The following is a 20,616-nucleotide window of genomic DNA, read 5'->3' on the forward strand; positions in this document are numbered from 1 at the left end:
GCCGGGCCGGGCGCCGCCGCCGAGCAGCGCGCACCGCCAGCCCCGCGGGGCAGGCCGCCATGCCGGGCGGGCGCTGAGGCGGGCGGCGCGGAGGAGGCGCGGAGGAGGCGCGGAGCGGAGCGGAGCGGGGCGGGGCGCGGCCGGGCCCGGCCGGCGCCGGCCGGGGGAGCGGCGGGCCGGGGCCATGCCATGCCCGTAGGGAGAGATGCCTTTTGGAAATGGAGACACTGGATCACAGCGCAAACATGGCGTCCCCGCGGCGCGGCTGCCCCTCTCGGGCTGGTGCCTGCTCTGCTCCCTGCTGTGCGGGGGGCTGGCGGCGGCCCGGCCGCCCCCGGCCCCCGCCTGCCAGCCCTGCGCCGCCGACTGTACCTGCGCCGGCCCCGCCTGCCTCGTCAACTGCTCTGCCCGCGGGATGGAGCGCCCGGGGGCCGCCGTCCCTCCCGCCGCCACGGCGCTGTGAGTACCGGGGGGGGGCCGGCGGCCGGGCTGCGCGGCGGTGCGGGCCGTTCCGGAGCGTGTCCCGGGAGCGTGTCCCGGAGCGTGTCCCGGAGCGTGTCCCGGAGCGTGTCCCGCAGCGCTCCGTCGCCGTGCGGCACGGCGGAGGCGGGACAGCGGGGACAAACATGGAGGCGCGGCGCGGGGGGGAGTTCGCCGTCAGGCGGCGGGCCGGCCGCGGGCAGAAGCGGCCCGGAGGAGCCGAAGGGGCTGCGGGGCGGGAGGGACGCGGGCCCGGCCTGGCTGCCGGGGCTGGCCGGCTTCAGCCGGGGTAGCCGTGGGGCGAGCGCTCCTGGCTGGCCCCACGGCCCCCAGGGCTCAGGGCCCGTGGGGATGCGCTGGGCCGCATCCCCTGAGGAGCGTCTTCAGGGCTCAAGCCCAAGCCGGGCCTTCTGGCAACGTCGCTCGCGCCTTGGCGAGAGTTGGCGAGCGCCGGGCACGCCGTCGGAGACACGCCGGCAGGTGTGTTGGGCGCGCCGTGGGCCACGTTCCCCGTGGGTGCGTCAGAGAGGGCCGAGGGGCCGCCGCGCCGGAGAGGTGGGAGGTGGTGTGCCGGGAGTTCAGTTTCTGAGGTGCTGGGGGAGATGGCGGGAGGGCAACGGTGCCGGGGAGCGAGCAGCTGGACGCGCTCGAAGCGCTGCTGACGGCGAATCCAAAAGGCTCGACTGGCAAGCTCGGGCAGAAAAATTTCCCCGCGGAACGGGCTGGGGTGGGATGACAGCCGTGGCTGCATCCAGATGCTGGTTGCGTTGTTCTGGGAAAATCAGGCAGAAAGGTACGCTTCTTGGAGGGGCGTTGGGACGGTCCGTGTGCTCGGTCACTTAAATAAAGTCGCTGTATGACGCGAAAAACAGGCTGAGGAGAAAAGTGGCTTGTTTAAAATTTATTTTTGAACCTAAATTTGTTTTCCTCAGGGAGCAACTTTCCTGTTCTCAAGGAGACAAAAGCATTGAGTGATTCACATAGGAGAGATGACGTGGGGCCCGGCACAGTAAAAAATCTCACATGAACTAATATCTACTGATAGTTCAATGTGTTAAGGGTCTGCTTGTCTACTCAGATCTTCTTAACTAAGTTTTTACTTTTTAGCATCAATGTAGATTGAGAGAGTGCAGAAGTTGCGAAGTCCCAGGGTAAACATTAAATTGTAGATCGGCGAGATGTGGCTAGACTAACGTCAGGAAAATGTGCACATCTCTAAATCCAGCAGACTAGGTGTTTTCCAACTGCTTTCTTACGAGATATATTTAGACTTTGCCAGACAAACTAGCTATTGTTCGTTGCAGAAAGTCCCTAACTGGGAAAGACTGATTTTTATTACGGGGTTTCTGATGCCGCGTTCGTTATCTGTTGTCCCTTAGAGACGGGGATCTACAGCCCAGGAGACCGAGTGTGCTGTTTGCGACAGAGGTGGAACGTGCCAGCGCTTCGCTGGTCACTTGCAGAGCAGCCTTCTGAGCGCTGTGACGACTAAGTCCTTCCTTTGGCTTTTTAAGGATTTGGGGTTATTGCAGTGTGTTTCTAGGATTATTAATTTCGGTAGTAAGTGTTTGAGACTGTTGATATTATTGTTGTTCGGAGGTGTTGAGTTGTAAAAGCTCCCAGAACGTTTTGGATTAGATCCTATTATGCAATGACAAATTGAAATTGGACATAAAGCTCTTGCAGGTCAACAAAACAAAGTGCCCGGAATGTGGGAAGGGGAAATCTGCTAAAGCAAATGGACCGAAACGGCAGGGTAGCGTTACTGACATCTTCCTCTGATTTTGATGGAGAAACGTTTGTTTACAGCACTGTTGAGAGCAGTGCGGTGACGGGGAGAGCTTTGCTCCGCTGAGGGATGATTGTCTTTGGAGTTCGGACTGTCGAGTCGTCTTTGTCAGCCAGCAGATCGTCTTGTGCGTACAGTCACGGCTCGGCTGAAAAAGCGTGTGCGGGTAATGTTCTGATGACTGGTGTGAGATGTGCTGAAGCGGTCTGCTGCGGCACATGGATTTCCTTTGGGGAGAAGTTTACTGCCCTGTTTGACCTCTTGACGATGGGAAAGAAGGCATGTGTACTTACGTTGTCATTATAACCACGCAAGATTTACGGATTCATTTCTGTCAGGATGAGAGGGGCTCTGGCTCATGACACAGTCAAGTTATGCAAGCAGTTTTGTCTATTCATTTCATGTTCCCTTTATTGAACACTGACAGATAAAGTAAATAATGCTTTTAATGATTTGCTGTCTATTCTCTCATTAGAGGAAAGCATTTGTTTAATATCTCAGCAAAACATTTTTTTTTTTAATTAGTCTGAAACGGAACAAGCCTTTAAGAAGGCCAAGTTCAGAAAATTACCAGCGCCAAAGCTCCCTGATTCTGCAGCAAGCGTGTGTGCTAGCAGTTGCCCTCAGCAAGTGGGGTGCCATACCTCTAGCTGTAGAAGCAAGACCTGGGAAATGAATTCCTCTCGTATCCGACATTATAGACGTAGCAACTTTGAAGAAATACATGCCAACTTCGGCAGTGCTGTTACTAGGAGTACAGGAGAAATGCCACATCCAAAGAATCACTAAGGAAATAAGCTCTGCTGCTTGCAGACGCTACATACCTAGCTGGAAGCAGTCTCCAGGCAGACCGAATGGGAATATTGGCCCCTTCCCATGGCCAGAGTCAGGTTCTTGAAGTGTAACGCAAAGTCTGGCTGGAATCAAGAGCAAAGTCTGTTTTTCCAAATAATCTGCAGTGCGCAACTTAAAAAAACTATACTTCAAGAGCAACGCGCTTCAAGTGGCAGCATTTGCACTTCTGAGTTTCTCCGTCTGAGAAATGCTCTGATCCGATCTCTTTTCAAGCGCTCTGCTTGCGGGGCTACCGGATTTCGTTCGCGTTTACTTTGAGACTCAAGCTGTTTCATGAGCTGGTATCACTGCTTTCATTCCTCAACTGGAAATGAACCTCATAAAGATTTTCTGACTTGCCCTCGCAAATATTGACTATTTCTGACACATCTTTAGTATCGTGGTGCTTTTGAAGTGGAGATCAGAGTCTCGATTTATAAGACTAGAGTTGACATTCCCTTATTTTTCCTTCGTTAATGTGGAATACTAGTTGTGGATGGGTAAGAAGGTGAAGGTGAAAATATCAGAGGACCTCTGCTTTCGCCACGCTCCTGCAGAAGCAGAAGCTTTGCAGATTTGGGGGTCATAACTGTCATCCAAAACCCGGCGGGGTTTTTTTGTGGATTTGGCAGTGAGCCCTGGGGTTACGCTGCCTAGCCGGTGACTTCACCTAAGCAAACCTTCTGAAAATAAACAGATTTTATGATTCAGTAACCTACAGTCGGTGATATTTTCAATTTCAGGAGTTGGCAACCGTCGGTAGATTTTGGTATTGTTACGTGATGCAGTAAAAGCCTTTTCAAGGCTCAAGGTGTCTTGAAAAGCTATCGGGGGGGAAAAAATCCAATTAAAACTAAAATCCAATTCAGGTAAAACCACAAGCAGTGGCGTGTCTGTACAGTAGTGTCCAGTCCACAAAGGCAAAATAGGTTGATTTCTGTTCCTAGAAAAAACTTAAACAGCCTGGAATGTCGTTGTTATAAGAAGCCGTATCCCCAGCAAAACCAAGGCTGTGTTTCTCTTTTGTAAGAAATTTTGGAGGCGGGGGGAAAGGCCCAAATGAGGTGCTAGATGAATATTTTGCAAACGAGATTCATTCAGCCTCCGGAAGGGACCAGTCGCACAAGCAAACTGTAACTGTGGTTTAAGCACCAAAGAAAGAGGCAATGCTGTGTTCTGTCAGAGCACCGCGGGCTCCGGTGAAGTGCCACCGTAACGCCCTTACAGCAACGGCACGAGCAGAAGGTCTGCGGTGTTTGCTGCGCTCCTTCCTAAAGCTGCAGAGAAATGGGAGTGCTGTTCCCACGAGGGAGAAACTTGCCCTTTTTTGAAATTAAAACTGTGGCTTTTTTTGGTGGTGGTTAAAAATGTCCTAACAAAAATGCCCTGCTAGGTAAGAAAAGGCATCTCCCGGAGAGGTGGCATTTGAAGGCGTTCCTGCTCCGTGGCAGATGTTGCAATTAAATAATCCCGAGCAGCACCGAGGTGTCTCGCTTCCTTGACACTAGCCCGGCATTTAAAGATTTTGTGCTCTCTGAATGCCCGCGCCTGACCCTTGTCAGACCTTAGTAGCAAGGAAGACTGTGTCTGCGCTCACCTCATCTTTTGGGGTTCCTTTGACATCCGGTGTATTTTTTACCGGGTACTGTTTGCATTGATTTTTCTCTGTGTTTCCTGCAATGTTGAAGTTGTCTGGTGCTGTCTTACTGCCCTAGGCTTTTTCCCCGTTGGGGTGATGGTGTGGGCCCGGTCCTGCCCTTCTCCAGCTGGCAAGCCCCTGCCAGGTCTCTCTCGCATTTCACCCGGATGCTTTCATTCTGCTCTCACAGAGAGGGGTTTTAAAAAGAAAATCCCTCAGTCGGAAGGTGGGGTGAAATGGACTCACATGGTTTGTTAATGCTCCTCTCCCTGTTTGCCATTTAATGGGATTCCTTGTTTTATCTCTTGTCATGCTGCAGTTTCCACGCTGTGGTTTCCATAATGCGTTTCTGCGTCATCCTTCATTTCTTCAAGCTTTGTTGTCCTTTGATCGATCGTTGCAGTTCAGCTTGATTTTGTGTCTTTTATTTACCCCGTATGTCCCCAAACATTTCTCTGAGTTGTAAGAAGTGAATAAGAAAGTGAGCGGGGGTGAAGACGGCCAGCTCGGGAGCAAAACCGAGCTTTCCGGTGCCAGGGCAGAGCGGGCTGGTGCGTGCTCTTACCGTGAGGAGGGTGCACGGGGGAGCACGGGGGACACGGCACTTGTGAATTAGTCCCTCCGTAGCCAACAGCACGATTTAGGCAGTCGCCGTCAGGCTGAAAGAGAAAATTTGTGTCTCTTCCACAGTGGAAAGTTGGCAGCTCCGTTTGTGGGCTGCGCTGACGGCGCTGTCGCTATTCGGAGGGACGCTGCTGCCCTGCATCAGCCCACCTTTCTCTCCAGGCTTCGCTGAGATCGGGCTTAAAGGCTGGAAAGCTACGGGACTGCCGGGCTGCAGAGCTGCCGACCGCGCTCCCCGTGCAGCTTCTGCCACCGACACGAGCGTGCTCTGCCGAAGGTCGCTGCCTGTCCCACCGGGAGGAGGAGGAGGGCTTCACATCAGACCTCCCCGGCCCTTATTTATTAACCTGTCTTTGCAGTAAAGAATTAGCTTGTTTTTCATCTCGAAGGACTGTTGTTTACTTAGGCTCTGAAGCTAAGTTGGCATCTCCGTTGGCCAAAACTAAAAATGTCGAATTGAAATGCAGTGTTAGTTTTTTGCTTTGCAGAGAACACAAAGAGCAGAAAAGCATGTGATTACAGCCATTCCCATGTTTTTAAGGGATACCTATCATCAGGAAGAGCATCAACAACATGCAAGTTGACCATCTGTAGTATTTGTGGAATATTACAGGAGCCATGACCAGTAAACGGATTCTGTCCTCGCTTTCCAGCTCCTCCCTTTCCCTCAAAAGATTGCGCCCGTTCTGATGATGTGCTAGCACTGGATTTAAACAGAGATAATCAAAACAAAGCGCAATATTCTTCAGTCGGCTGTTTCTGCCAGCCTAACAGTAAAAATAGTTCCCCTCAGGTTAGGAACGAGTACATTTCTTTGGCTTCCTGGTGTCAGGCCTAGTAAAAACTTCAGTAAGCTGGGATCGGAGGCAAAGTTTAAGATGTGGCATACGGTCTTGTGTTACTCCGTTTAATCCAGCGTCATTTTTAATTTAATTAGCCCCCCGTGTTAAGAAGGCGTGATTGGCTGGTTTGGTAACAGTACTCGGTGGAAGGAAATGACGACGTTCACTTTGTGGTCATGGATCTCCCACCTACGGCATTTTTCCGTCGCGGTGCGTGTGTGTGAACCGCGTGGCCCCGCTTTACCTCCAGCCGGGGGTCTGCGGGCTGCCCTGCGACGGCGCGGCGTTGGGGGGCGACGGGCCTGCCTCTCCTCGCGGCGGCCGTGCTGGCGCGCGCGCTCTTGAGCGTCGCCAGGAGAAGGCTGTGCTCGCGCTGGCAGCAGGCACTCTCTGCAGCAGCTCTTGCTTTCGACGGGCCTACGGGACGATCTGTCGGGACGTGAGTTCTGGAGCCAAGCCAGGCTGTCCCTACTCACATCGCACCCGGACGCCGTACCGTGCCCTTTTTTCTTGTAGCGACAGCTGGGCAGCTTGTATTCTGCCCGCCTTTACGGACAGCACCTTGTGTCAAGGCACACGTTTGGCTCTGTGCAACGCTATTTCGCGCGTCTGTGGTGAAGGCATGAGGTCTCGTTGCTGGGTTGAAACTGAGATTTCCAGGGTGGAGTTGGTAGCCCTGGCTCAAGCCTGCGCCCACCTCCTTGGACAGGCATCGCTAATGGTACTTGCGGATCCCCAGCAATGGCTTCTTCACAACTCCATTGCAACATCCCCTGGCTCCCGAGGGATCCGTGCTGCGCTGGGCTTCCCTAGCAGGGAGCAGGACTTCTGCAGGTCCAGAAGCAAAAGAGCAGTGTTCCCTGCAGCTTTGGTTGAGACAGACAGTGAAGCTTCTCCTGCCTCTCCCTCCTATGGGATTCTGTAAACACCTTTCCCTGCTCCGTCCTGGGGCACGGATCCTGCTGGGAATGGGTTAAATAGGTTCTGCTACAGCAAATGCTTCATGGTCAGGGAGAGGTGGGAGTGGCTCTCTAAAAAGAGGATCTAGGGTGTGGGTTGAGTCCTCCTGAGGGAGGAACCCGAGGAACAGCTAAGCCTGGGAAAGCGAGAGCCCAGACGAATTGTGTTGGCCAAAGTTGTTAAGTTTCTCTCTCAAAGCCACGCCTCGGGAAGGGGGTGGAGTGAGTCCGGCCTGAAGCATGCAGATTTTGGTTTAGGTCAGGTTGGCGATAGCATCTGTGTCCGGTCCCACCAGGGACCGTGCGTGTGGAAGCTGCGCGTGATTCTTGCTGCGCCGCAGACAGACCCAGGGTGGTTAGCTGGCGGGCGACGGGAGCGCGCTGCGAACGCAGAGCTGCGAGCCGAGGGGACGCGTCTTTTACCTTCTTGCAGTGCTGCGAGCACGTGGCTCCCCCTAATAGCTGAACCCCCCCCATGATCGTTCCTTTTTGTGTATTTATTTTTGTAGGGCAACCTCGTGTTGCTTGAAAGAGCACTACAAAAGCAGCTATTTTTATACTTCCCTGTTCATCTGCTTGCCTCACAGCTGGGCTGGTTGTGTTTTAGGGGCGGAATACAGCTTTGCCTTTCCAAGCGTGGCTCGGGAAAAACAGATGTTTCAGTTCCCGTCTCCGCTGCCGATGCTCCCATATGCCACATTTCCGACCGTAGGCCATCAGTGCTGGCACATGGGCCCTGCACTGTGCCGGGGGGGGGGCCCTGCACCGTGCCGGGGGGAGGCCCTGCGGGGCTCTTCAGCTCTCCGGTGTCTGCGTGCAGTTTGCGGAGCCGTCGGGGAGAGCTGGCCGCGCGAGCGTTAACTTCGAGGGGATGCACATGGCTCCTCGTCAGCACCTGCGTGCAGCCCAGTGCCGGCACCCCGGCGTCTTGCTGGCAGCTGGGACCGGCGTGCTGTCAGTACGGGAATGTTCACGGGTTTTGCCTCATGGGTTGCTTCTGTGCTATTGCTTAATGGCTTTCACATGCAGAGGAGGCGTAGCTGTTTGCGAGCAGAGAGAACCGTCTGAGCCGCACTCTTCAGCCAGTGCCAGGCGGTCCGTGGGGCGATAAGAATAATAATCGCGGGCCCCATCCTGCGACGCGTGCTCCCAGCGCAGGGTGTGCGTGCCGCGTTTCCTCTCCTGGGGCTTAGAGAGCTGAGGGAACAGTTGGAAACCGCGATGAGATGCAGAGTCTCTGAGAAAAGTGTTGCAGCCACATTCCCTCCACTTAACTGTTTTTCAGTCCCTCAGACACCTCTGTTTAAGCTGTGTTTCTTCATCAGAAAGAGGAGTGGGACGGCATCTTGCCTTGTCACCCCCAGACAGATGCTGGCACCGGAGCATGGCGAAGACCTCATGAGAGGGTCTGCGCTCTGCCCGAGCCTGTGCAGGCAGCATTGCGTGCAGCCCGGAGCGCGGAGCCGGCCCTCGGCAGAGAGTTGTGTTTCACCCCTCCCCATATGAAAAGGGTTGGAAAGCCTTCTGGAAAGAGTGAGTTTTCAAAAGGAGGAGTTTGGATATGGAAAGAGCGATCAACTGGCACTTTTAATGCTTTGTATTGCTGTACCATCTCTGGGATCTCACAGCTTAGGCACAGTGCAGGCACAGCAAAGAGGCAGCTCTTACCCAAGACCTGCAGGTGGTCCAGGCAATCCTGCAAAAGCATAAGCTTGGAATATGGGCACGTGCCGTTGAGGTGTTAGCAGAGCTGCTGCCATTCCGGTCTCATAAATGATTCCAGCAGGCTGTATAGTGAGTCTTCAGTGATTTGTGTCACGCAACTACCCTTGCTCCTAAGCATAGCACAATTAAAATGACATCTTCTCTTACTTCCTAAAACAAAACAAAGCACTCCTCTGAAATAGGATGCAGGGTGATTCCCTGGGAGAAGAGTTTCTGTTGGAAAATATCTTGGCTCCCGACCAGCCCTCTGTAAAGCAGTTGCAGAGGGTGGCTCATTATTGCTACCTGGGTGATTTTGTAGAAGAGGACTGTTACACAAGCCAGTAGTTGGTGAAGCCGTTAGTCAGGATCCCTTCTCAGCTCCTTCACTACATGGTAAAAAAAAAAAAAGGTTTCCTGTCCTCCCGGACACAGGAGGCAACTGCAAGTAGAGAGCCACTGAAATGAACAAAGTGATGTTGGCCAGAGATTCATAAGTAATTAATTAAATCTGTGCAGATCAAAGGTTTCTATCAGAGTGTGGGAACGTTATTTTACTCCTGCAGAGGGAAAACATGAAGTCACTGGCTTTATGAACTCTGCCTAGATTTGCAACCCCTGATTGCATGGATCAGTGCAAAGTTTGTATCAGAAGTCTTAAAAAATTTAGTGTAGACAAAACTGAGGTGGGTAAGACAAAAGCTAGAAGCAGCCAAGGGTTAGACTGTGTTAGTCTTTCAGTTGCATTAAGAAAATTTGCTGTAGCTAATATATGTGGTGGATTGGGTTCATACCAGTAGTGGCTTTACTTAAGAAAAAGAAAAAAAGAAAACTGCTGCCCCTTTGTGCAGTAAAGCTGTTAATAGGGCATAGCTCGTATTAGGACAGCACCATGGAAACAAAGCTTAAGCTGTCTGGGTGGTACTCGAGGCTCTGCTAGACTGACAGAACACAATTCCCAAGTTTAAATTAAGAGAGAAGACACACCCCATTTTTTGTAGGGAGCGCCAGGAGCATCACTGGTTCTTGAATCTGTGTTTCATACGACACAAAATAACTTCAATAGCCCAAGAGCCAGACCCTGAACTCTGAGATGCTTGGCCCTCACTGCTGCCCCTGTTGTCACATCCAGCTATGAGCCATTTCTTGAAAAGCTTTCTGCCTTTCCAGTGCTTGCAGGAGAGTAGACTGGCAAGGTAGCAATGCCACTGTCCTTGGACAATTTAGTTGCTGATTACACGCACAGATTGCATCTGATACAGCCCCTAATTTAAGCTGCATTACCTTGGATCTGCTTTGCGCTGAGTGTAGCGACCCATGTTATGCAGCCAGTCCAGACTGGAGTATAACGCGCGGGCACAATTTAGACTTTGCAGCATCGAAAGGGTTAATTACAGCTAGCCGTCAGATCTCTAAAACAAGCCGGCAAAGCCCGCTGCTGCATTCTGTCTTCCTGTGGATTAGCTGCGACACGTCCAAGCCTGTAGCTTGATCCCATAACTTCAGAGAGAACTGGGCGAGAAGACTAAGCTTGGAAATTAATCTCCAACACCCCCGCTCCCACAGGACACAGCTTCCCCCGAAGTCGATGCGCTCTCTGGCTGCTTGGGAAAGACGTTTCTGCAGTCATCGGAGAGTCCTGGATCTTTTGAGGGCATGCAGCCCTGCTCCAGATCCTCTCCTCTTGCAGGTGATGGGTCTGATCAGCAACGTGCAGCACCTTTTTCTCCCTGTGGACACTGACTGCAGCTCCTGTTCATTCCCGCGGAGAGGGGAAGTGGCAGCGGAGCTGGTGGTGCGTTTACTGGCTTGCTCTGCAGTTCCTGGAAGTTGCTAAATTCTGCAGCGGCCATGGAGGATGTGCACAGCGTGCTGAAGGCCAGGATTTGCTTCCCGCTCTGTCCTTCTCCCCTCCACAATCAGGGAATTGAAGCGCATACCTTAGTTTGGGAAGAAAGCCGAGCTACTGGGGGCAGTGTTGTCTAACCGCTGGAACACGGAGGGGAGAGCGGGACTTCTGGGTTTTGTTTTCAGTTCTGACCCTGGTTGTGTGGGCTGGGCTGTCACTGATTCATCTGCGCTCAGTCTCCCCTGTCTGAGCAATGGGGCTGGTGCTTCCTTGCCTCGCAGGAGTATTGTAGCGGTTATTTATGGGAATGAAATGCTTGTGGAGGGCTTAAATGCTTGGCTGCTGGCTAAATGCCCTGGATTTCTAATTCCTACTTGCTTGGTGCTCTGCCATCCTCGTGAGAAGGCAGCAAAACGTTATCCTATACCAGCTCGCGGGAAGCTGAATCTTCAGTGTGAGCAAGGGAGATGGTGGGACAGCAAAACACACACACGTGCTCGTTCTGACAGGGTCATTGGTGACCTTGGCCTTGCCTTCCTGCCCCTGCTGCCCTGCCCAGCCGGGCCGGCTGAGGCGCGGCGGCGCGGGTTCGGGATCAGGCAGTCGGTAGCTCTTGGCTGTAGCGCGTACTGCAAGATCCCCGCTGTTAGTTGTTGGTTTGATGATGGCTGGTTAGAGGGAGAGGAGACTGGCCCTTTCCTCCTCCTTAGGGGGTGCATTTTGGCATTCCGACTGGGGGGTTGAGGATGTCTTGGGGGTGCATTTTGGCATTCCGACTGGGGGGTTGAGGATGTCTTGATCCTCTGCCTAATCAAACTCGGTGCAGGGCATGAAGAGCCGTGTCTCCGCTGCGCTCCTGCCGCTGCAGCCTGGAGCACGGCCTTCCAGGGGGAGGGGTTCTGTTTTTTACAATACAAAACACATTTCAGCAGCAGCTTTTTTTTTTTTCTTTATTGAATCTAGAGCAAAAAAAGCCCTCAGCAGGAGCTTGAGCTTACTGGTGGGCTGAGGCACAGGCCTGTGGCAGGGATGGGTCCCAGTTCTCCTTCTGGCTGCATCTCAGCTTGTACACTTGTTTCTTTTAACTCCTTGGGGTCCTAATTCTTGCCGGCTCGCGGGCTGTCTGGCAGTAGCGAAGCCGTCGCTGGCCATCTGTGGGGAAGATAAGAGTTTACAGTCAGTGGCAGCGTGGGTGGCAGAGGATCGGCAGGGGGGCAAGTGTGAGTGTCTGGTGTGACCATGCAAACGGTCCCGTCAGATTTATGTCACTGAATTAATCTACAGATTTAAAGAGCATGGGAGACTTGCGGTGTTATACTCTGTTTCTGCGCAGGCCACGGACAGATGAGAGTCTTGGCGTTGCAGTGTCAGGTCCCGGCTCCTGCAGAGCAGCGTTTTAATCCTTCCCGCCTTCCCTTTCAGATGCACCACGTTGTGCTGAGCAAGGGCTGCTCTTAAATCCCACTTGGCCGTGAGTGTGTGCAGGCCATGAAATACCCTGCCTGTCATACTGCAAGAACAGGTTTCTGGGTCTTGGGATCCTGGGAATCCACGTATTTCAGGTCTCAAAATACAGTTTTAGCTGCTGTCTCCCTGTCCCAAGTGCGTACCGCAAGGGTCCTGGTGTTGAACAGTCTAAGCAGGCACCTGTCGTGGTGCATGGGCTGGGGCTGCACGGGTGGCTCAGCACCGCGAATTGATGAAACCCAGGCACGGCAACGGGAGCGGCAAGAGCCATTTACTCACGTGTTGCTCTCCGTGCCAGGGACTGTGGTGACAGGCTATGGTGGTAAGTGGCTTTCAGCAGATGCCTGTAAAATTGTACAGTCCTTCTTCTCCTAGTGGGAGGAAATGATGAATTTTTAATGTTGAACCCAAGGACTTTCTGTCCTGACAGCAGAGCAGGACTTTCAGGCCTCTTGCCCGCTGCTAGTCATTGGGTGATGAAGAAGCAGCTGGGGAGTAAATTCCTGACACATCAGCAGCACTGTCATCTTTTTGTATGTAAAGGTACCAGAAAGCCCAATTTAAAATGCAGAGATTCGCTTGCATCTCTACTGCATGGTACCATGGTATGTGTGGGTTTGCAGAAAAGACCCAAAGCTCTAGGAATTGGTTTTTTGTATGTGTTGTGCTGCGAGCCCTGGGGAGGATTGGGACCTCGTAGGGCTGGGTGCTGTAGACAAGCAGACTGAAAACAGACCTTATCCTCAGGATCTTGCAATAAAAATAGACAAGGCAAAAGAAAAAGGAAGTCTTCCTGTTTTTCAGCTGGATAAAGGTGTAAAAGCTTTATGCTTATAGAGAGTAAGGGAGTTGCCTGAGGTCATACAGGGAGTTTGCGTCTGAGCCCGGCGCTGAGCCCTCCTGGTCTTCTGAGGTGCAGCTGAGTGTGATAAACACGTGGGCTTGCACGTGCACGTGGGGCCGATCTGACATGAAGATCTTGCAGTGGGAGATGACTTGCTGGGGGTGCACATATATCTGCTGGGAAAGAGCTGCTGGGCTGGGCTGGTGGAAGCAGCGATTCCTTTCTAACAGAAGCCCCTAAACTTTGTTAGTCACCAAAAAGCAGCAGTGCATCCTGCTGTCTGTGCAGTGCGATGTGATGTATGAACTGCAAGTGATTGATTTACAAAGCCAAGGGTCATTCTGTAGGGTAGGAGGGGTTTGGTGTGTTTTGGATTGAGCTGCACCACCAAGAGAAGGTCTGCTGAGAGGCGTGTGTTCAGCCAGGGGTTACATCCAGCCACCACTGGTCTCTGGCATCTTCAGACTGGCAGAGCTGCGTCTGCTGTCTTGTCCCAGTCCCAAAGGCAGCACAGCGTGGCTTAGGTGTGGTTCATTTTGGAGCGGGGAGAGCAACACCTCGTCGTCGTATCCTTTCGCTGCCTTACGAAGAGCTGTCCTTGCGCTGCTCCTGGCGTGCACGGAGGTGCTGCCTCTGCAGGCCTGTGCAGAGACCGTTCCTTCATGGTGACCTCCAGGAAGCAGGATTCATGTAGGTAAATTCGGTGTGACAAGAGGAACAACATTTCATCACAAATTTGTGCCAGGGTTCTGGATTAATCATTACTGCACTTAATGTGTTTTAACTCAAAGCTAGAACCATCCGCATCACCTGACCACTCTGCAAGCAAAACCAATGGGGTATCAGATTTTGGCATGGCTTTGCTACCCGGAACTGGGGTTTCTGCGAGGCACGAGGGAACGGAGAGCGATGGTTAATAGGTAGGATGGAGTTAATCATTCACTGAATTCCTTAGCTACAAACTCTCTCCTCAGTAATTTTTTTTTTTTTTGGTGCGTTGCTGGAAAGGAAATCGGGGTATGTGAAGCAAAACCATACTTAACAAGTCACAGTAGCTCTGGTGTGTGTAGGATTTCTTGCCTTTTGCTGAGGGTGGAGCTCCCCTGTGGCAGGAGATGCTTGAATAACCTGACAGAGCTGAGCAGTGCTGGGAAATTTGGTATATCTGCACCTTTCGCTTTGTATGCCTGGGCCAGAGACTGAAGAAAGAAATGCCTGGCCTTTCACCTACCTGAGACGCAAGGCAAAGATCTGTCGTCTTCTCGCAGCAGTCGGTGGCATCACCAACATGTCAAACAGAAGTGGGAAAACTTATCTTAATAAAATAGCGAGGATGCAGTTACTTGCAAGAGTCCAACCCTACCAGCCAGAATATGAGTCAGCTACGTCTCATAAATCTTGAGATTAAAAATAAACCAAAAAAGGCCAAATGTTGTTGCCTTCTGGGTTTTGAGCCTGAAGTCCCATGTAGGAGACATTTGGAGGCATCTGTACTTCTCAGTAAGGAGATGCAGAGGGAAAAAAAGACGTCAGCAAAATAAAAGGGAAGGAAAAAAGTAGAGATTATCAGTTCTAACTGTCATGATTCCAGGAGACAGCTTTAGGGAACCCACCACTTCTCTTATGGCAAAGCTGAGTGTATCTTCTACCTCCTTTTTTGGGGTAAAAGTGGGTCATCTAGAGCCACATACCATGGGACCACATATGGGAGTTGGTTAGGATTCAAGCGAGGTTGATACAGGCTTTGAGGTTCCTAAAGAGGCAGCTGAAATCTTAAGGGTCATTTTTAGAGGATTTATCATGCGATCAGATGGATTGTACGACATTTCTGCTGTTTAGAGGTAAATATTTAATCTGTGGGTAACCCAAGGCTGAATTGAATACTGTGCCAGACAGAGCTAGCCTTCGATCCAGGAATCTGAGTCTGCCTTCCACTTCCTCCCAGCCCTGATTCACCTCCCAAACACCACTCGGACCTTGAGAACTTTTATCCCTGAGCCTTGAGAACTTGTATCCCTGAGCTTCTGCCTTTTGCCTCAGGCAAACAAGTGTTTGTGGAGTCGGGGATGGTGGTGACAAGGTGGTTGCAGGGGTGAGGATGTGACGTGCCCGACTGTGACAGCTCTGCTCTCTTCCTCGGGAGCGCTGGCTGGTCCCACGGGGTGTGACGGTAATTGCGACCTGTGGGTTCAGGGTGTATTTAGCGGGTAGCAGCAAATTCAAGTAATGTGAAGTATTTAATGGGAAGGGCAAGTTCCTCCAGCTCCCTCTTTGGTTGCAGAGGTCTCTTCTGTTCTTCCAGCCTCACCTTCTCCACATGCTCAACAGGGATATCTTACCAATATTCTTGTCACGCTTTCTCAGGACTCTGGTGAGAAATGATAACTTGAAGCCTGATTCTGATCCGTCTCATAGTGAAGGTCGCAGTGTTGTTCAGCTGAGTACTGGAACCCCACGCCAGGAGTACATGGGTGGGAGAGCAGATTCAGGCTTCTCCTGTGCCGGTAGAGCTTGCGAGCCTTTGAATGCCAAATCCAAGGGCTCGTGCCAGCCCCTGGGGTGTCTGCACGTAAGAGACGTGGATGGATTGCTTGTGTAGCTGATCGTTTCCAATTTGAAACTACACCCCCTAATTGCTTGCTGTAAATTACCAGGACTCCCCACGTGGAATCTCATCAGACAGCGTAGCTAATGGGAGAGCAGAGGGAGCATTTTAAAGTGTGTGCGATGATATGTTGAACTAAGGAAGATTTGTCTAAGAGTACAGATGCCATTAGATGGGGAAATCTTGCTGTAGTTCTATTCCCCACTTCGGAGCCAGCAGTTGTAGGGTTGGGGCTGTTTTCACATCAAGAATGGTAGGCTATTACAAGAAAAGGATGGATTTCATTTACTCTCAGTCCCTTGCACGGCTTTTTTTGAGACTTTTAAGATCCCAGGTAGGATGAGCGTGCTGGCTGTTCCCAGGATCCTCTGGGAGCTGCTGTTGTGCAGGGAGCGGCTCCTGGAACCGGCTCTGTGGTTGCATTTCTTGGGAAGTCTCTCCCATTTCTTTCCATGCCATTAGTGATGTTCCCAACCCAGTTTGCCGCCTCCATTAAGATGAAGCCACAGACTGGCAAGGAGGGGAAGAGGTCATGGAGGGAGAATTCTGAAATCACCCAAATCCACGGTTCAGAGACATCCAGTTGCGAAAGACTTTTCCTGATAGGGGAAAGTGTTGGTTCCGCAGGGTGTTTCATAAACCACCGCCTGCCTCCTGCTTCCTGGGCCTGTCTCTGTTCCTGCTGCCAGATTCTGGCCAGTTAAGTGCATGCAGTCAACCGGAGTCTGCTGGTCTCTTTTCAGAAAAAAAAAAAAGGCATCGGGGGAGAAAATCCCCAACCTCTTGGACGCACAGGGCAAAATATTGCTTTCAGGAGCATCGGTGCAAATGCAGAAGAGCCCGGCTAAGTCAGCAAAGGTCCTGCAGCACTTTGCTGAGGGCTGAAGCCAGCCTCGTGGAGAGAGTCACCTTCCTCCTTTAACTTCTGTAGCGGCGACCTGTAGCTCTTCATCTTTTTGCTTCTGCCATTCTGCCTTACCCTGCCGCATCAGTTGCAGTTGCCCTTTATCTGAGAGAAAGTCATGTTCGCACATCGCTTTTGGTCACCGAGTCAGGGAATGCAGCCGCTTGTCCCTACACCCCTTCCATCACAGATTTGCTGGTGAACTCTTACCCCTGCTCTGTGCGCATCCAGCACGCTGTTTATCACTCACCTGTTACTCTGCTGCTCTGTTCTGCTCTCCTGTCTGCTGTGACAGGCAGACGGAGCCAAAAAAAGCCAAATGAGGATGAAAAATAACCCAGTTGGTGTTAGTCACGCTGCAGAATGCGTTAGCAGTTCAACGGTGGCCTTAAACACCTAGTGGGATCCAATTTAAGCCCATAAAAGTGAGGAAGTCCGGACTTGGAGCCTGTTCTTCTACCTGTGTAAGCAGCCGTGCGTGTAGTAGCTGTGGCACAAGCAGGCTAGGAAGGCGTTGGAATTTTTTTTTTACTTCATTAAACAATTGTCATTTGTTTCCAAGGATTTGATTTTATTACTACTCCTATTTCACGCAGCAGGAAATTAAAAAAAAAAAAAAAAACCCACACAAGACACAGATGCAAATTTTTATTTGCTCAAATTATGCTGAATGTAGGAGCTGGGACTCCACGTAGCTTCACAAAAATGTCGTAATATTGGATGATTCTGAATGTAATAAAAATATATGAAATCCACGCAGGGGATCTGCCTTTGTGGGGTACGTGGGAACGCTGGTCGCAAGTACAAAGCCCTTCCTGCATTTACAGCCCAGGCCTGAGCGTGAGCAAGTAATGGCTGTCTCGTTTCTAGGGCCTCGCCTTGCCTCTTCGCTTCATCTGCTGTAAACCTCGGCATGATCCCGCTACCTTAGCAGGCTTCCAAACCCCGCAGGAGCTGGGGAGCTGGCCTCCCCGTGAAGGACCCAAAATGCCTAATAAAGTTCAGTGTCAGCCCTCGCTCTCCCCCGGTCTTTCCTTTCTAGGGCATCAGAAGAGTCTCAGCCCCTTGGTGAGGAGCGAGGGCAGAGCTCTGCGAACGTCCCGCCGCGTCTCGGAGCAGCGCGGCAGCAGCCGGCCCCGGCGCGGGTCCCTCCGTGTGTGTGTGCATGCGTGTGCTAGCTGGGAGGACTCTGCGGTAGGAAGCCTTTGCCAGACATGGCAGGCAGCTCTCGGAGTTTTCTTGGCACGAGGGTGTGGAAAATGTTGGAAAGGAAAAATGGAGCAAAGGCAGGCTGTAGCTCGGTCTGCCTCGAGATCAGACGTGTGCGCAGGGCTGGGGAGCTCTGCATCGCACGCTCCTCGGTCCCCCTGCCTCTGTGAAATCCCTCTTCATTCACTTATAATCCCTACATGCTCCTAATTCTCTTTTATTTTCTTTTGAGGGAAACAGTAGCTCTTTGATAGCCTTCCAAGGGGTAAGATGGGACAGACAGAGTACTTACCGGGAAAAGCCTCGGGGTCTTTGTCTTCCTGACCCCACCAACTAACACAAAGCACGGCTTCCAGCAAGTCGAAGCTGCTGTTTGTATCGAGAGACAGAGGGGTGCAATCAGCGTGGGTCGACGCTGTTTGAATAGGCATGACTGGGCAGCGATCCCAGCGTGACTTAGCCGAATAAGGGACTGGTTTTGTCTTTTAGTGCATGACCCAAGACCTTTTCTGACCACAGGTGCCCGGGCCGTGGTTTTCCCGTCTGCTGGAAAGCAGCGTTCCCAGCAGCTCTGCTCGCCCAGGCACGCACAAGGTGCCCGGCAGTCTGTCGGGGCAACGCGGCCCCGAGCTGAGTCGGGGACGGCGCAGACGGGCTGCTGCTAAAGAGGGGGGACTCCAGCACTTGTCCCGGAGAGATCTGCGCTTAGTCTTTGCAGCAGAAAGCAGCACCTCTCTGACAGATCTGCAGAGAGCAGACCGTGGATCGCAGTCTGCCTTTCCTCACATCAGCAGCGTGACGGAGAATTCGGTTCTCGCTGCGCGGCATCCCTTTCCTAGCGCGCTGGCGATTCTTCTTTCCATCTTAAACTCTGCTTGAATGCTGGATTCCACCCTTAAAGAGCAGTGGCTGTATTTCAGCGGCGGATTACCTAATCCCTGCGCGCACAGCGTGCTTCAGTGAGTTAAGTTGGTGATGTCCTTTTGGATCGGAGAGGAAGAGGGGTGCTATGGAAACGTAACTTGTTATTATTATATGGGAATGAAATGTGTTATTTCGTTCTTCTGCCTCGGTTTGTGATTACACCATGGAGCAATTTTTAGCCTTGGCAAGAAGGTGATTTAGCATAAGACCAAAGATGCAGCTTAACTCAGTCTCTACCATAAATCCTGAGAAGCGATGATGCCGCTGAGGCTCGGTGCGCCTCGAGAACTGGGCAAATGTTCTTTCTGCCAGCAGAGCTGATGTAAGGTCTGATTTATGAATGCGATACTTCTTGACATTGCTGTGGTATCCAAAGATTACCAAGGATGTTTACCAAAACCTTCCAGAGTCTCAGTACGGAGCCTAAGAAGGGATCAGATTTACATGTCCCGCTGTGCCAAGCCTGCTCTTGGGAACCTTCCAGTCTCCGCGGTACTGGGAGCGGAGGCAGTGGACGGTGCTAGCAGGGCACAGAGCGCGCCGGTGCCCGCTTCGCCTGCCACGCAGCGCCCGAGAGCGGGCCACGTGCCTCCGCTTTTGGGGGCACTCTGTCCTTAGTACTTTATTGGGCTTGGCATTGCTTGGCTTCGTGCTCTTCTTCCCAGTTTAAACAAAGCAAATTTACTGGTGGTTTGTATTTACCGCTAACACCCTCTTACACAATCACCCCTGTGGTTTTTTATCTTCAGCTTAGGAAGAATAGGGTAGAATAATTTTGTATTTAATCATTAAATTTAGACATAGTCCCAGACAGTTGCCTGAACCTGAAGCGACGCCTCAGCCTCCCCAAAGACTCCTCGGCCAGCACTCAGTGTTTCATTTTGAGTAGCGCTGTGCCGGGGGGGGGCTCGGCTTTGGGTTTCTGTTTTGCTCAGCAGAAAGTGAAACAACAACAACAAAATCAATTTATTTACAGTAGGAAAAAATAAATCTATGAAGTGGAAGGGGTGTGAGGGTTTTTTTTTTTAACATTGTCTCTGCTCCAGTGACATCTGCCCTGTTGGGTCTCTGATGGTTCCTTTCTCCTTTCTTGGTGTGTGCTTTGACAGCTGTGCGATGTGCAATGGCTGCGGGTGTTAGACAGCCTGTTGTTAAGGTGAATCGTCAGAGGACCTGGGCCTGGGAGAAAACTTTGGGGAAAACCTGAACTGAGGAAGCTTTGAGCTGACTAATCAAAAAAAGATTGCTGAGAGGAAGGATCAGCTCCTGGGGAAAAGCCTCTTTGCTGCAGCCGTTTGGAACTGGAGGGGAGGAGAGACCGGGCAGGCTGAGCTGGGGCAGACCTTCGCGTACCCTGCTCTGTTCCCTGCGAGCCTTCGCTCCTCGGCTCCGCGCTGGGTTGCTTCAGTGGGGGGGGCAGGTGGGAGCCCCACGGGGTGCTGAGCCCCGGAGCCGTTGTGTCAGTCCCAGCGCGTGCTTGCGTGGGGAGCAGGCGATAATTTAACAGATTTTAGTCTGACGTGCCTGTACATACTGACCTGGGAAAGAGACGTCCCTTGGCTTCGCACATGAAAAGGAAAAAGAAGAAAAGTACATAGTACAGGCTGCCATTGGTGAGGTTCACCCCTGGGCACGCAGCCAGCACAAACACGGCCCATGAAACCACTTCAGCCTTATTCTGAGGTCTTGAGGGGGACAGGAGTGTTTCGCAGGCCTGTTCTGGTCTTGTACGTGGGGGAATGCTTAACCCTGGCTAGCTGAACCACAGCAGTCTTCGCCTGGGACTTCTCACCAGGGCTGCGGCACACGGCATCTTGAGCAGATGCAGAAATCAAACTGTGGACTCCGGGATGTCCCCTGCCTGTTCTTGCTAATATGATTAAGAAACTGGGGGAGCAAGCATCGCAAAAGCTGCAGGGAAGGGATGCTTGCCAGAAAGAAAG

General features: G+C 52.1%; 1 protein-coding gene across 1 annotated transcript in view; it reads left to right on the top strand.

Moving 5' to 3' along the window:
• Positions 1-205: 205 nt before the first annotated feature.
• The window catches only part of PKD1 (polycystin 1, transient receptor potential channel interacting), a 95,006-nt gene continuing 74,595 nt past the window's right edge, over positions 206-20,616 (top strand). The window contains exon 1 of the mRNA XM_075718225.1: positions 206-459. Within this exon, the coding sequence (XP_075574340.1) occupies positions 206-459 (254 nt within the window). The remainder of the gene's footprint in view (positions 460-20,616) is intronic.

The sequence above is a fragment of the Pelecanus crispus genome, chromosome 11 (assembly GCF_030463565.1).
Source record: "Pelecanus crispus isolate bPelCri1 chromosome 11, bPelCri1.pri, whole genome shotgun sequence".
NCBI lineage: Eukaryota > Metazoa > Chordata > Aves > Pelecaniformes > Pelecanidae > Pelecanus > Pelecanus crispus.